At 52.0% G+C, this 16,622-nt stretch overlaps 1 protein-coding gene across 9 annotated transcripts; it reads left to right on the top strand.

Moving 5' to 3' along the window:
* The first annotated feature begins 2,059 nt into the window (after positions 1–2,059).
* Positions 2,060–14,803, top strand: LOC100191359 (uncharacterized). Of its 9 annotated transcripts, none has more exons than XM_020540273.2 (5): positions 2,060–2,258; positions 2,668–2,802; positions 4,307–4,420; positions 13,312–13,461; positions 13,579–14,803. In XM_020540273.2, the coding sequence occupies exon 5, from the start codon at positions 13,652–13,654 to the stop codon at positions 14,609–14,611; it is 960 nt and encodes a 319-aa protein (XP_020395862.1). In that variant the 5' UTR covers positions 2,060–2,258; positions 2,668–2,802; positions 4,307–4,420; positions 13,312–13,461; positions 13,579–13,651; the 3' UTR covers positions 14,612–14,803. The 9 variants fall into 9 exon arrangements, with proteins under 9 accessions (XP_020395862.1, XP_020395859.1, XP_020395860.1 ...); XM_020540270.2 differs by having other exon boundaries at positions 13,245–13,461; XM_020540271.2 differs by lacking the exon at positions 4,307–4,420 and having other exon boundaries at positions 2,120–2,258; positions 13,245–13,461.
* The last annotated feature ends 1,819 nt before the right edge of the window (positions 14,804–16,622 follow it).

Below are 16,622 nucleotides of genomic sequence, written 5' to 3'. Positions count from 1 at the left end.
GCTACTCATTTGAGTTTAGCACTAGTGCCTTGTGAGATTCATTGAGAGATAGTGAGTGCTACATCTTTGTGTTCATTCGTGCGACTTTCAAACATGATGAGAATTATCAATGATACGCTGTTTTCCTTTCCTTTATTATGATGTTATACTTGTGTCCTTTAAGGGGGCTCGAGCGGTTTCTCGAGTGCCTTTCCGTAAGGACCTGTTCGTTGGATGACCGCCCGGGAAAACAGTGCAACCATGAGGGTGGAATGGGATGCCCTTAGCTGAATAATTAGAGGAACCGGGGTGTAGTTCGCTTAGCCGTCGTGCCGTTAATGGGGCTCGGTGTATGCGGCTCGCCCTGCCAAGCTTGGGTTCGCCCCCTTGGGGAGGAGTGTGGTGCATTTAGGAAACCTAACGGGCAGCTACAACCCCGAGGAATCTTTGTAAAGGCTACGTAGTGATGCCCTGCTGGGCCACCTAGGCAGTGGTCAATGGGGAGTAGCTCTCTCCGGGCAGAAAGGGAATCACGGCTTGTGGGTAAAGTGCACAACCTTTGCAGAGTGTTTAAAAACTGATATATCAGCCGTGCTCGCGGTTATGAGCGGCCAAGGGAGCTCTAGTGATTAGTGGTACTTGATCAGAGATGTTCGGTTTGCAGGTGGCAATGAGATTGATGGTTCTTGGTTTTGACTCTGGTAATGGTAAGTGGTACTCTTTCCGTTTGGAAAGGAGTATGGTTGGGTTAATAATATGGATTAATTCTAAAACTTGGCTTTCTGTACTAGTAATAATAATCTGACCAACTAAAAGCAACTGCTTGACTTACCCCCACATAAAGCTAGTCCACTACAACCAAACATGATACTTGCCGAGTATGTTGATGTGTACTCACCCTTGCTCTACACACCAACCCCCTCCATCCCCAGGTTGTCAGCATTGCAACCACTGCTCAGGAGAAGATGAAGCCGTGGAAGGAGACTTCCAGGAGTTCCAAGACTACGACGAGTTTTAGGCGTGGGTTAGCGGCAACCACCAGTCGGCTCCCTGTGAAGGCCGCGTTTATCTACGTTTCTTTTCCGCACTTTGATTTATTGTAAAGACTATGTGGATGTCTCAGACATATGATGTAATCGATTATTATTTCCCTTTTTAATACTATTTGAGCACTATGTGATGATGTCCATGTTATGTAACTGTTGTGTACGTGAATTGCTGATCCTGGCACGTACATGGTTCACATTCGGTTTGCCTTCTAAAACCGGGTGTGACAGCGAGCGAGCGCACCCACGTGTGGTGTTCCATCCTCCCCCCTCATCCATGACTTGGAGGGAGAGAGATGCCTCTAGATATAAACTAGTCTCACTAAATTTAGATTAGCAATGTGGTACTACGGTTCCCATACATGGTCTTTTGAGGTTTTTTGGAATTTAATTGAATTTCTCAATTTAGGCCAAGCTCATTAATCTAACAAGGGCTGGAAACGAGACGAGCCAAACTCCGCTCGGCTCGTTGACAGACTGAGCACGGCTTGGGTCGGCTCGTTCACTCAACGAGTTGAAAGATGAGGCTCGACTCGGCTCGCAAGCTCGACCTTAATAAATAATATTGTATTATATAGTGCTTTAATAGTATATAAATGTGAAAAATATAATCATCATTCAACATTATAAATAAAATTATCTATTATCTATCATTATTATATAGTTTGATTAATTTGGTACAACTCGCGAGCCAGAGGGAGCTGGCTCAGTTCGACTCGGTGGACCAGCGAGCTCAAAAACTAGGCTCGACTAACTCGAGGCTCGCAAACCGCTCCGAACCAAGCCGGACCGTCCCAAGCTCGAGCTAGCTCACAAGCTTCGCACTCTTTTTCTAGCCTTAAATCTAACAATATTGGCGAGAAGGTGTTAGGCTCGATGACAATGGCAAGTTCTAAAGTGCGTGCTGAACTGAAGCTCGTGCCGATGAGGTCGACTGAAAGTAGTAGGTTGGTGGGAGTGATGTTTGAGTGTGTTGGTTGGTGGGCCGTTGTAAAAGTATATTCACCTGGATGGGCTGGGCCGAGTGGATACCTGCCTGGGCTGGTTGTGTCTGAGTATGTGCCGTATAAAACAGGTGACTGGGGAACGGGAGAAAAATAATAAAAGTGAAATTCCATTACCTTGCTGTCTCGGTCTGTCGGCCATCGCCGGTTGCGCAGCGGGCAGCGGCTCACGTCGACGGGGAAGACTCCGGAGGCCACGGGCGTTACATTCTCCTGCCGTATTTTTGCGGTAATTGCGCCGCTCTTCCCTTCCCTTTGCTCTGTATTAGGATTCTTGATTTATGTGTGGGTTTCCACCGCGCTACCGCAGTCGATGCCGTACCTCAGATGCAGACGAGGTAGAGCATCACATTAATGAGGTGCTAGGATTATCATAAGCTCTATTCTAGGGTTCTTGATTTGGGCGTGGGTTCTGATTTCACCCCGGGGAAATACTTTGCAAAGATGACGGACACGTGTGGAATTAGTATTGCGTAGCCATCGATACAACGATTTCCTTGCAACTGAAATTGATGAATACTAGTACTAAAAGTGATTGAGGCAGCTCCTAAAATACCGAACTTGTACGCCTTAGAAAGTTACTGAAATTGCAGCTTTGGTTGCTCATCCGAAAAGGGCCTGAACCATATGCATATCAGGTATGGGAAGTTTAGCCTTAACACAAGTCTAATTCTCCCACAAAAGATGGTGATGCAACTACGTAAGACATATATGATCAAATTGATCATGCCATCAAGCTCATCTCCTTCGTCAATCATGAGCATCCAGCAAAGGTAGTGTGCCCTCCATGCATTGTATACTCCTATAGTCTTAGTTTCTTGCATGTTATCGTTAGTAATGTAGTGATTTGTATTAATCAATTTTTGTTGAGGACGGGCTTCTGAAGTCCATGCTGCCTTTTTATGAATGTTTGTATCAATAGGAACATCAGAGTTATGAAGACTTCTCGTATGATGCCTTAGGGACCAGTTTAGAATTGAATCCGTGTATCAGATAATAACATGCCCAATTTATTTTGTCATACGTAGCAATGATATCAAGGGTAGCTTTTTTGTGCATTTGTTTACTCTAGTATGCTAGTTTTGTATTAATTCCTTAGTCGAAAACAAGCTAGCATATTAGGTGCCCTTCCATTCAAAATGAAATATGTACTAATCTACTTACTGGTTGTATTTATTATTTCATAGATTGTGACCACCAGTTCTCGTTGGAGAAGATTGAAAACATTACATATTTGGTATTTGAACTTTTAAGAATGGCACCATTAGTCACTTTCATTAAAACTGTCATTGGTCTTCGATTAGAAAATGTCAAAGCCTGAAGGTTTCATCTTCTGCAGCAACTCCAGCTTGTTCCATTTCTCCTTCGCCAGCGTCTGCCAATGGTTTAGAAGACCAATAGTTTTGCAAGCAACTCGTTTAGGAGATTTCAGTTTTTTTTTGTTGAAAAAATAGATTGTTTCTCGTGTTCCACAGAGCCCAACCCGCTCCATCTATTACGAACCATATGAACATGTTCTTGTTCCCTCCTTCGCTGTTCTAGCAGTTCTCCTGAAATTTTTAATGGATGTTGGGATCTTCGACAAGCCCAAACTATTTCTCACCCAACACCGCCCAAGTCATAACAGCTGTAGGACATCTAAACAAAAGATTGCCCACAGTTTCTTCTTTTCCACAGAATCTGCACCCTTTGGACCCATCCCAATTTCTCCTCAGTTGTTCCACTATTGTACATTATCATCTTTTGCAATGCAAAGATTTTCATCTCTTGCATTTTTGGTTACTTGCTTCTGATTGCTATAGGTTATCAAAAATAAGGCAACACAAGTTATTAAACCATAAGCTTCTCCCTTCAATTAATCCTTTTTCGAAGGTTAATTCAAGAGAGAAGACAAAGGGTGCAAACACATGTTTATTAACAAGGGTGAAATATAAACAACAAAGAGTAAAACATGCTACTCATCTTCGTGTTTCTGCCCTTATAGTTTTTGTTTCTTGCAATATAACGAATAATTACAAACGTACCTTCGGCTCCACAAGAATGATAGCTCGAAGGTACTTCAAAGGATAAGCTAAACGAAACTCTGAGCTCTCGAAAGGTGAATTTATGCATGACATTGTTCCTCTATTTATAGGGGAAAGATACAACTTCGTATGAAGTTACAAGTATACCCATAACGTTTACGCATATGATTTTTAAATATAACAAGGGCAATGTCATCCTTCCTCCTTTCTTGCTGATCAAGACTTTTGGTTCTTCTCCTCCTCTGCTTCGTAGATCAAGGCCTTCGGCAACGAAGCCGTCAGCTTCGTCCCATGCCTTTGCAGCATCAATGTTTACGCGGAGCTCCGCAGCTTTTCTTCTTCAGTATGCAAGTTGCACCTGCCGAAGGTTTGCTTCATTGTCTATCCGTGTTGTACCTGAAATACATTTTCTCAATCCGAAGGTAAGGTATTTTGAGGGCCTTCGGCTAAGTAGGCCCTCAAAATGCATGATGCTCAAATAGCTCACTTACGTAATAGTTCATTCTATTTCCTTTCTTTTTTGTGCAATCGACAGCTTGTGTTGAACAGTTCAAGTAACCATATATATGATTTTCATATGTATTGCTATGACTCCTTTGGTACGCTCATGTCTGGTTGTCCCTGAAAACCATGAATAATGAAAACATGTACCGGTCCAACCACCAAGGCTCATGAAAACCATAACTATCATTTTTTATGCCATATTATTTCAAAACAGACATTCGATACCGTCGGATACTCAAGGTAATGATGCTCGGTAAAAAAACTCGACCTATGGGGGTTAGACAACCCCCGAGCATTATATTAAGAAAAACACCTTCTCATGGAGGTCGAGAAAACCCTTGAATAACTGCCCTACCCATACATAGCGGCACCATAGCCCATGAGAGAACGACCGTGACCAGGACCGGGCCTTAGACCTATGCTTTGGCGTTGGATAGACGAAGGGATTTGTTTAACCACGTCCTGAAATTTGCTCCCACGTGGAGTCGAACTCAGGAACTGAGGAGTGCTACTCAGATCACCTAACCAACTCAGCTAGAGGACCTTTCGGAATAATGATGCTTGGTAGCTAGTGTTAATTGTATCATGAAAATTCAGTTCCTATTATCGGGATGAACTCAAAGTATTGATGTTTTGCAGCACTCTTTCTGAAGAATGTTGAGGATAGGCTTGGCCAAGTGGACAAGCAACAACCATATGAAAACGTTATCCATATTATTAAGTTGCATGAAACAACCAATCTAACTCAAAAGCTTAAGTTGATGGAGAGGTGGATAATTCACTTGTATTCTAACTCCCCTCACGTTGAGGCACTTTTAGGCCTCAGATGTGGAATAGGAGCATGCAACAATTATTTTATTTAATTGTGTTAACTAGGATTCAAACTCGAGGCTGTTAGAGTATATGGGGCCCATGAGGCCCATGTATGAATATGGTATAGCCACCCTCTAGGGTTGGCCCAATAAGCAACTTCACTCTCTCCAACATGGTATCGGAGCTAGGTTTCTCTCCTCTCCTCCCAGCAGCCGCCGGCGTCCCCTGCCGCGCGCCCAGGGAGAGCAACGGCCGACCGCCGTCCGACGCCTCGCGGCCGCGCCTCCCCCGGCAGCGCGCGCGACCGGCGCCTGCGCTTCCCTCGACTCGCGCCCGCGCCTCCACGGGCCGCGCGCGCGACCGGCGCCCGCGCCGCCGCCTCTCCCCTCCCGGTAGCGCGAGCCCGGCACGCCTCCCGGCGGCTCCACTCGCGGGCGCAGGGACCACCCAGCCGCCAGACCGACTGAGCAGTCTGGTCGCTCCGCGCCAGCGCCTCCGACCGCCAGGAAGCCGTCGCACGCGCGTCGCGCCGCCGTGCCCTCCATGGCCAGCGACCCTCCTCCTCCCCCTCCTATTCCCAAGTATTTCCTCCCCTCGCCGCAGCTCTTAGTGCTCGCGCCGCCGCTGCTCCGCCCCGCGCCGGCGTCGCGCACACTCCCTCGGCCGCCCCGTTCCCTCCACACCCCCTCCCCGCTGCCGCCGGCATCCTACCCTGCGGGTGCGCAGGCGCCGGTGGCCGGGGCGTGGGGGACTAGTGTTGCCGCTACCTCCCCTACGCTCGCCCGTGTGTTGGGTGCGTGGGGGGCAGGGACTCACGCTGCTGGTGGGGGCGGTACCCTCACCGCCGCAAGCGCCGTCGCTGCCCTTGCTGCTGTGGCGGACGATGTTCCCGCAGGGGTTGAGGGTCCGGGGGACCATCCCCCTCCGCCGGTCGTCGATCTGCCTCCTGTCGTCTATCCGCCGCCTCCTCCACATCCTACACCGGTCTCCTAGCAGGGGTACACCGTCGCTGCCCTCGCCGCTGCCCGTGCGGAGCACGCGGCGCGACAGGCCCGCATGCGGGAGGCGGCCCTCATGTGGGAGCGCGAGCGCGAGGCCACCGATGCTATCGCTGCTCAGATTGCCGCGGCGGAGCAGCTGCTCGCTTCACCTGCAGCCCACGACGGCGGGGCCACCTCCTCTGATACCGCGGGCGTCGTGTACGGCATCCCGCCCGCGCCGGTCGTTGGAGCCGGGCACCGCACCACCTTCACCACCACGGTGCCCTGGCACGACCCGGCCGACCCGCTCGTGGCTTAGCTCTACCTTCAGGCTGGGAGTGTCCAGAATATTCGCCTGATGGTCCCCGTCGTCCTAGAGCTGGAGTCGCCGTCCTACGCTCGCTGGCGGTACCTGCTCCTTCTCACCCTTCGTCGCTACGCCCTGGACGACCACGTCCTCCGCGACCTCGCCGGCGTGGCGCCGACCGCCGCGTGGGTGCGCCTCGACAGCATCGTGCTCGCCTGGATCGTGGGGACGATCTCCGTCGACCTCCACAGCCTCCTCCGGAACCTTCCTCACGCTCGGGCTGCCTGGCTGGCCATCGAGGGCCAGTTCCTGGGCAACGCCGAGGCCCAGGCTCTCCGCCTCGACGCGACCTTCCGCACCTTCGTCCAGGGGGACCTCAGCGTCGGTGAGTACTGCCGCAAGATGAAGACCATGGCGGACTCACTTGGCGATCTAGGCTGCCCCGTGGAGGACCGTGCCCTCGTCCTCAACGTCCTCCGCGGCCTCAGCGATCGCTACACCCACCTCCGGTCGTTGATCATGCGCCAGCGCCCCTTCCCCACCTTCCTCCAGGTCCGCGACGACCTTGCCCTGGAGGAGATCACTCTGGGTGCTCAGGCTGCATCGATCTCCGGCCCGGGATCCTCGTCTTCCTCGACTGCGCTGGCGGCTACCACCCCGACCCGTCCACCCGGGCCGGTCGGGGGCAGCGGGGGCCGAGGTGGTAGAGGCGGGGGCGGTGGGACCCCAGCAGGGTGCGCCTTGGCCCACCTTCCACCACCCGTGGTCAGGGCGCATCTCCATGTGGCCGTTCCAGGGGCCAGGTTCTGAGACTCGTCCCCCGGCGGCCATGTTCGCCGGTGCGCATCCAGGGTTCTCCTTCGCCTCTCCGTCGCCCTGGACCTCGACACCTGCCGCTTCTTCGTGGTCCACGCCGCCGGCTGCTCCACCGTCCGGACTGGTTGGTTGGGACGCGGCCGCCTTGGCTGCCTTCCAAACTCCCACTGACTCCGCCGACGGGTCCCGAGTGGATCGCGGACACCGGTGCTACCTACCACATCACTCCCGACCCTGGTATACTCACCTCAGTTCGCCCTCCTTCCTCTCTTCCTTCGTCCATCATGGTGGCGAATGGCTCGTGTCTTCCGGTCACATCTGTGGGTACCGCCGGCACTCCCAGCTCTTTTCGCATTCCTGATGTTCTTGTAGCTTCTTCTTTGGTCCACAATCTTCTCTCTATTCGTCGTTTTACCGCTGATAATTCTTGTTCTATCGAGTTTGACTCTTCTGGTCTTACTGTGAAGGACTCGGCAACTCGGCGCCCCCTCCTCAGATGTGACAGCACCGGCCCCCTCTACACCCTTCGGCTTCCGCACGCCACCTCTTCTTCGTCTTCGTCGCCTGACAAAGCTGCTGTTTTTGCTGCCACTACACCTTCTACTACCTGGCATCGTCGCCTTGGTCACCCCGGACGCGATGCCTTGATACAGCTTACTCGTAGTGCCACTATCCCATGTACTAGATCACATGATGAGCATCTTTGTCATGCGTGCCAGTTAGGCCGCCATGTTCGTCTTCCTTTTTCTTCTTCTTTCTCGCATGCTACTCATGCATTTGATCTTGTACACTGCGATTTGTGGACTTCACCTATTACCAGTATGTCAGGCTACAAATACTATCTTGTGGTGCTTGATGATTTTTCTCATTATGTGTGGACTTTTCCTTTGCGTGCCAAGTCTGAGGCTTTCCCCGCCCTCCGCCACTTCTTCGCCTGGGTGACCACTCAGTTCGGCCTCACCATTAAGGCCGTTCAGTGTGACAATGGTCGGGAGTTCGATAACTCCACCTCCCGTGACTTCTTTCTCTCCCACGGGATGCAGTTGCGGATGTCTTGCCCGTATACCTCCCTCCCAGAACGGCAAGGCTGAGCGCATGATCCGCATGACCAACGACACCATCCGCACTCTTCTTCTCCAGACGCACCTTCCGGCACGCTTCTGGGCCGAGGGCCTCCACACCTCTACCTACCTCCTCAACCGTCTCCCTTCCACTGCGTGCCCGGCTCCCACTCCTCACCAGGCACTCTTCGGTACCCCTCCGCGCTATGACCACCTTCGTGTCTTCGGGTGTGCTTGCTACCCGAACACCGCTGCCACTGCTCCTCATAAGCTAGCACCCCGTTCCACCCTCTGTGTGTTTCTCGGGTACTCCCCGGACCACAAGGGCTACCGCTGCTTTGACCTCTCCTCTCGTCGGGTCCTCATCTCTCGCCATGTGGTGTTTGATGAGTCCGTGTTTCCCTACTCCACCACCACCACACCACCCTCCTTCGACCGTGACCTTGACCTCTTCACTCTCTTTCCTACTGATGCGGTGGTCGAGCCACCTATACTTCCTCTCTCTGCAGGTACTCGCTCGCCGCCTGTCGGTCCTACTCCCGGCCCAGTGCCTTGCCCGGGTCCGGTGGTGTCGCCTACAGTGGTGTCGCCTCTCCGCGGGGCCCCGTCTCCGACTGCCCTCGGGTCGAGCGGGCCTTCACCGCCTACGGGGCCGTCGCTACCAGCCCCTCCGGCCCGCTTCGCACAGCCGGTGCGTGTCTACTAGCGCCAGCCCCCAGTGCCCATGTCGCCGGCCGCGGGACCGCCGCCGCCGGCCCCTCCGGCACGCTTCGCCCAGCCGGTGCGCGTCTACCAGCGCCGGCTACCGCCGTCGGGGTTCGCACCGCCGCCGCCGTCCCCACCGGTAACCTCTCCTCCGGCGGCGCCGCCGGTGGCCCAGTCCTCGCCAGGGACACCTACACCTCCGCCGCGGCCACCCGCGGCACGTGTCGAGACGCCGGCGTACCACCCGCCGCTCCTTCACCGCAACTCACGGCACGTCCACCCGATGGTGACGTGGCACGCGGCTGGTACCCTGCCGCCTCGGGTCCTGGCGGCCACGCCCGGGGACTCGCAGGTTTCTCCGGTACCCTCCTCCGTCCGCACCGCCCTGCTGGACCCCCACTGGCGTCGGGCGATGGAGGAGGAGTACGCGGCACTCGTCGCCAACCAGACGTGGGATCTGGTTCCCTGTCCGCCCGGCGCCAACGTCGTCACCGGCAAGTGGATCTGGACGCACAAGCGGCGGGCCGATGGTACCCTAGAGCGGTACAAGGCTCGCTGGGTTCTTCGGGGCTTCACTCAGCGCCCCGGAGTCGACTACGATGAGACCTTCAGCCCGGTTGTGAAGCCGGCCACCGTCCGCACGGTACTCTCATTGGCCCTTGCTCGCTCCTGGCCAGTCCACCAGCTCGACGTCAAGAACGCCTTCCTGCACGACACCCTCCCCGAGACCGTCTACTGCTGTCAGCCGGCGGGGTTCGTGGACTCCTCTCGCCCTGACATGGTCTGCCGGCTCAACAGGTCCCTCTACGGTCTCAAGCAGGCCCCCCGGGCGTGGCACTCCAGACTGGCTACGTTCTTGGTGACACTGGGCTTCGTGGAGGCTAAGTCAGACACGTCTCTGTTCGACCACCATCATGGAGCAGAGACTGCCTACTTGCTTCTCTACGTGGATGACATCGTCCTCACCGCCTCCAGTCTGTCACTTCTTCGCCGCCTCATCGACGCGCTTCAGCGGGAGTTTCTGGTCAAGGATCTGGGTGTGCTTCACCATTTCCTGGGGGTCACTGCTGAGCCTCGCCCCTCAGGACTCCTTCACCAGCGACAGTACACTCTTGACATTCTGGAGCGCGCCAAGATGATTGACTGCAAGCCCTGCTCCACCCCAGTCGACACGCAGGCGAAGCTCTCTGAGGCCGAGGGTGACCCAGTCGAGGACCCCACTGGGTACAGGAGTCTTGCCGGTGCCCTTCAGTACCTCACCTTTACCAGGCCGGACATCTCCTACGCTGTGCAGCAGGTCTGTCTCCATATGCACGACCCCCGGGAGCCCCACCTCGCGGCTCTTAAGCGCCTCCTCCGCTACCTCCGGGGCACCATCGACTACGGGCTTCTGCTTCACCGGTCCACCGCCTCCGAGCTGGTCGTGTACACCGACGCTGACTGGGCCGGGTGCCCGGACACTCGGCGCTCCACCTCCGGCTAAGCCGTCTTCTTAGGCGGCAACCTGGTGTCCTGGTCGTCGAAGCGCCAACCGGTCGTCTCCCGCTCGAGCGCCGAGGCGGAGTACCGTGCCGTGGCCAACGGCGTGGCGGAGGCTGCGTGGCTCTGAAAGCTCCTCGCTGAGCTCCACAGTCCCCTCTCCAGGAGCACGTTGGTCTACTGCGACAACGTCAGCGTCGTCTACCTCTCCACCAACCCGGTGCAGCACCAGCGGACCAAGCATGTGGAGATCGATCTTCACTTCGTTCGAGATCGCGTCGCCGTCGGCGATGTTCGGGTACTCCACGTGCCGACCACCTCCCAGTTTGCCGACATCTTCACCAAGGGACTTCCGTCCTCGACCTTCGCCGAGTTTCGCTCGAGCCTCAACATCAGTAGTGGCTAGTTGAGTCTGAGGGGGGATCCTATGCTGTGACGGAAGTTCGGACTGCGGGGGGGGGGGGGGGGGGAGGTGTTAGAGTATATGGGGCCCATGAGGCCCATGTATGAATATGGTATAGCCACCCTCTAGGGTTGGCCCAATAAGCAACTTCACTCTCTCCAACAGAGGCCTCTGGTTCTGCTAACATATTAAGTTGCATGTACCAACGAGTTCAACCCAAAAGATTAAACTGATGAAGAGATGTGGGCAATTCACTTGTATTTTAACACTCTTCTCAAATCGAGGTTCTCTCACGCTTCAGACGTGGAATAGGAGCGAGCAATAATTATTTTATTTAATTGTGCTAACCAGTATTTGAACTCAAGACCTCTGGTTTTGGTACCATATTAAGTTACACGCATCGACCAGTTCAATGCAAAATATTAAGTTGATGGAGAGAGGTTCACTTGTATTCTAACACTCGTCACGTCGAGGCTCTCTTAGGCAGCCCCGGTCCTATGATTTTGAGGGCCCCGGGCGAACTGATCGTGGTGGGCCCTCTAGACTATAAAAAAATTCTATATTATGCAGCAGAGCATATTAATATTTCGTAAATAAAAGATGATGTGTATTGAAATTATTTTAAAAAATATATAAGAAGCTAGGTAATATACATCGATACAGATTAGCGCTTCGCAGTTTGAAAAATAAGAACGACGATCGCTGAATAACCTAAATTCTGATTGCTCGACCGTGCGTGTCTGGAGGCTAGCGCAGTGGTTCCCAGCTCCCTGGAATTCTGGAGGGTTGGATTGGCGAGATGGCGAACGACGATCGCGTGGAGCGTGTGGTCTCATAGACGCTCGGGGACGTGAGCGTGACGACTGACAACTGGGCAGTGGGCAACGGTGCCACGTGGTCCGTGTGCGCCCGGGCGTCCGTGTGCCCAGCCCTCCTACCTTGTTGGCTACCTATACTATTTTAATACTAGCATATAACCCGTGCTAACGCTACGTTCCTGGGAAGAGGAGAGGGGTGGACGATGACGGTGGTGGCGCGAGGAGAGGGATTGATGGCGGTGGGGACGCGAGGAGGGGAGGGCTAAAGGATGATCAAATAATATTGTTTATTAGATTTGAGTGAGCAAAAAAGATGATGTTATTCAACGATCTGAACCGTTGATTTTGATGGTATGTTAAATATGGGTGCAATTTGTTTTATGGACTTCGTAAATATTATAGGTGTGTAGGTTATTTGGTTAGATGTGTTTTGTAAAGTGTAAACTGGTGTATTATATGGTGTTATAGATACTAAATATTGGTCCCCTAATAGTTTTGGGCCCCGGCCGTCGCCTCCGTCGCATAGGCTCAGGGCCGGCCCTGCTCTTAGTCCTCGGGCGTGAAATAGGAGCAGCATGTCAGGGAGGCACTGTTCACCCGATTACTGTAGAGCGTGAACAATACCGAGATTAGATCAGATTAGATTAGTTGGTTTGTTAGGCAAAAAGATAATGATTAGATCATATTAGTTAGGGAAGAGATAAGGATTAGATCAAATTTGGTTGATAAGGATTGGATCAGATTAGTTAGAGAAGAGATAAAGATTAGATCAGATTTGTTTAGTTGGAAAGAGATAAGTCAGTTGTCTCTATAAAAGGAACACTATTGTATCAGTTAAGGGTAAGGAAGAATTAGAAGTACGCCTTCTTCTTGCCTGGCCGTGGGTAGAGGCTCTCGTCCGACGTTCCTACAACTACAACTCCCTCTCCAATTCCTCAATCCCATTGTAGTCCATAACAGAGCAATAATTATTTTATTTAATTGTGTTAACCAGGATTCGAGACCTCTAGATCTGGTATCATATTAAATTGTATGCACCAACTAGTTCAACCAAAAAACGTAAGATGATGGAGAGAGTTGAGCAATTCACTTATTCTAACACATATATGATATATGAGCCATCCCACTATTATGATTGTTTATATGGGTTTGTGTAGTGACCCCAAGAGTAGCTCAGGACTGCAGTTGAAAGCTGATGTATGGGCTCATGTATCTAACACTATCTGTTCTGTTCAGACAATATATGTTTCAGTACCTGTCATTTATATTCATGTTACTGATAGAACCATGATATATACTGGGTAGATCCCTGGCTAACCAAACAAATGGTGGAGACATGGATTAGTGCTTATGGGAAAATCATCCCCAACAGGGATTGAAGTGACAGCCAGGGATCCACTCATCCCCTGGGTGGAAAAATTCAGGTTGTGGATTGGATTGCTAGCTACCGAACAAGCCCTCAGCGTGCTAATTTCAATGGAATCTTGGTAGACACCACTGAACTTCTTGGTTTCCAATTAAGGTGCGCCTACATTTCATTTCCATATTGTTTATTCTTCAAATAGGTCAAAAAATTCTGATTCTCCATGCCTCCCTCCTGTTATTCTGAGTTCTGAACAGATTCTTTTTCGATATGCAGTTCGAGCATAGAGATCGTCTTCTCTCACACTGAGTTGCCAGTTTATTCCGAAGGTCCTTCAAGCTAAGTTCTGATGATGGCTAAGGCCAATGGAGCAGTCCATGCATCCACGAAGGAACCCTTGTTTTCTTTTGGTGTCATAGCTGATGTTCAGTATGCTGATATCCCAGATGGTCGCTCATTCCTCGGTGTCCCAAGATACTACCGCCATAGCATCACTGTCCTCCAAAGGGCCGTCAACAGGTGGAACGAACAAGGCAACATCAAGTTCTCAATCAATTTTGGTGACATTATTGATGGCTACTGCCCAAAGGACAAATCATTGTGGGCGGTGCAGAAGGTCCTTGATGAATTTGACAAGTTTGATGGCCCGACATATCACATGATTGGCAACCACTGCCTGTATAACCTTCCGCGCAGCCAGCTGGTGTCTCTGCTTAAGATTGCAACAGATTCTGATCGTGCCTATTATGACTTCTCGCCATGCCCTGGGTTCAGAATCGTTGTTCTGGATGCTTATGACTTCAGTTGCCTTGGCTGGCCCCATGATCACCCTGTGACTATAGCAGCAATGAAGCTCCTGGATGAGAAGAATCCAAACACTGATAAGAACAGCCCTGATGGTCTGGTTGGTGTTGATAGGCGGTTCGTGAAGTTCAATGGTGCAGTTGGCAAGGAGCAGGTGTCCTGGCTCAATGATGTCCTCCAGGACGCATCGACGCAACATCAAAATGTCATCATATGCAGCCATCTCCCAATGGATCCCGGGGCGTCTTCCCCAGCAGCTCTGATGTGGAACTACGATGAGGTGATGGCTATTGTTCACCAGTACAACTGTGTCAAGGCCTGCTTTGCCGGTCATGACCACAAGGGTGGCCACTCTGTGGACTCACACGGTGTGCACCACCGCACCCTTGAGGCTGCCTTGGAGTGTCCTCCTGGTACCAGCGCTTTTGGTCACGTCGAAGTGTATCCTAACAGGCTGCTGCTTGTAGGTTTTGACAGAATGGCTGATACAGAGGTCCGTTTTTGAGCCATTAAGCGGCTTTAATTCGTACCGACTTCTACTACTTCTATAATGTTTTTGTCTATATAGATTACAGCTGCAGCAGTCCAAACGCTGGCTTTAATCCGATGCTTACACAAATTCATGTGACTTCATTGCCTGCCGCATAATTCCATTGAAACTGGATTATTGCAATAATGAAATGAATTCCTTACGGTACTTGCTTTCTAAGTATTTAGGATTGCTCCAGTATATTACCTATTGTTGGTGCCTTTTTGGGGGCGCCAATCACTCAATACGAACCGGCGGCGGTGCTCTCTGGTCAGGCGCGGACGGTCCGTGGCACAGGGCCAGACGGTCCGCGACCTGGCGCGAGGCTAGGGTTCCCTGCCTGACGGCCGGACAGTCCGCAACCTGACGACAGGGTCGTCTTCCTCCTTGCTGGAATCTAGATCTCGTCCCCTGGGGGGAAAAGATCTTAAGGTGCTCTGGGTCGATAGGTCACCCGGGGCATCCCCAGACGACGTGGAGCCGCCTAGGAATTAAGAGATAAATTCGAGGAAGAGGTCTTGGATGGACAACTAGATCTTGCCCCCCGGGAGGGGTGAAATCCTAGGGTTGTCTTGGGATCGGCAGGCCACTCAAGACGGATCTAGACGACGTAGAGTCGAATAGGGATGGAGGTGGATATGTGGAAGACTACAACTAGAACTATGCTACATCTACTCCTAGGGCAGGAAAAGTAAATAAGGTAATTGGTTCGATTGGAATGTGTTCGGGGGTTTCAATCGGCCGTAACCCTTTATATTTATAGGGGAGGAGGTCTGGACCTTTTACTAAGAGATAGCCAACAAACTCCCACGTGATTAGATGGATAACCACGCACGAGATAAGGATAAACATCCGAGTTAATCTAATCTCGGGACACGCGGACCGTCCGGGCCCAAGGGCCGGACCGTCCGCTCATTTTGGTGTCCAACATATGCCCCCCTGCCTTTTGGTGGAGCTTAGCGAACCAAAAGCATCAGCGAAAACTTCGGAAACAATCGACCTCATGAGCTTTTGTTCCCGAAGTAAGGACTCAGCTCGATGCAAGTCATCGGCTCTTGCGATCAGATAATATAAATACTTGATGGAACTTTAATGCATAGAGGCCGTTTCGGATCGCATCCTCTTCGGCCATGTCTACCTGATCAACCTGTCAATAGGCAAAAACTTGTGGTGCCCCCAGCCCAAATAAGCAAACGGATTGGGCCAGTAATACGAATTCATCGCCGTACCACCCCACACATGAGCAGGACAACACATCGGCGATGGATAGAACGGGACGCACCATGCTATCCCCGGAGGAGGATGACAAGGCGATCTTGGTTGTGCTACCCTTTGGGTCCGTTTAGTCGGCTTTTGCTTTCGCACAGGTCGCCCTTTTGACTTCGTTTGTTTTATTGGCTGGTTGTGTGGAACGACCTTCATATATTTGGCAAGCAACTGATCAAAAGTAGGGCCGACCCAGACGTCTTAGTAGTGTTTTGTTTCCTAACATTTGTGTTGGAACGTTGTGGTCCGATGGTCTGAGGTTGCTGCTTCTGACCAACTGCGGACCGTCCGGCCATCATAGCCGGACTGTCCGCGCCTGTCTCGGACTGTTCGGCCTTAGTACCCGGATCGTCCGGCGTACACAGGATAGGTGACCGTGATCGGGTGTCCGATCGCGCTTGCCCCCCGGTGCCTCCTGTCTTTCTTTTGTCCGGAGCCTTCAGAGTAACCATTCTACGTGACATATTTGGTGTGCGAGGATTACCAATGACGATATTTTTCTTTTTACTTTTATCGGCCGCACAAGGCCGAATTATGGCCTTTTTGCTCGTTGGCTCTAATGTGGTGACAGGAACAGTTGGTCTGTCAATTTTCACCTCTTTTTGAAACCTCAACCGGCCTTCGTTTATAGCCGATTGTATTTGCCAACGGAAGACGGCACAATCATTGGTGTTATGGAGAAAGGAGCCATGCCATTTGCAATAAACGCGCCCTTTTAATT

Source organism: Zea mays, chromosome 7 (assembly GCF_902167145.1).
Source record: "Zea mays cultivar B73 chromosome 7, Zm-B73-REFERENCE-NAM-5.0, whole genome shotgun sequence".
Classification (NCBI taxonomy): domain Eukaryota; kingdom Viridiplantae; phylum Streptophyta; class Magnoliopsida; order Poales; family Poaceae; genus Zea; species Zea mays.
Note: the sequence above shows the minus strand (reverse complement) of the source record. Positions and strands in the feature narration are given on the sequence as shown.

Bases quoted from the DNA above. Each gene is read 5' to 3' on its own strand.
- LOC100191359 (XM_035960339.1), top strand. From the start codon at position 9,259: ATGTCGCCGGCCGCGGGACCGCCGCCGCCGGCCCCTCCGGCACGCTTC.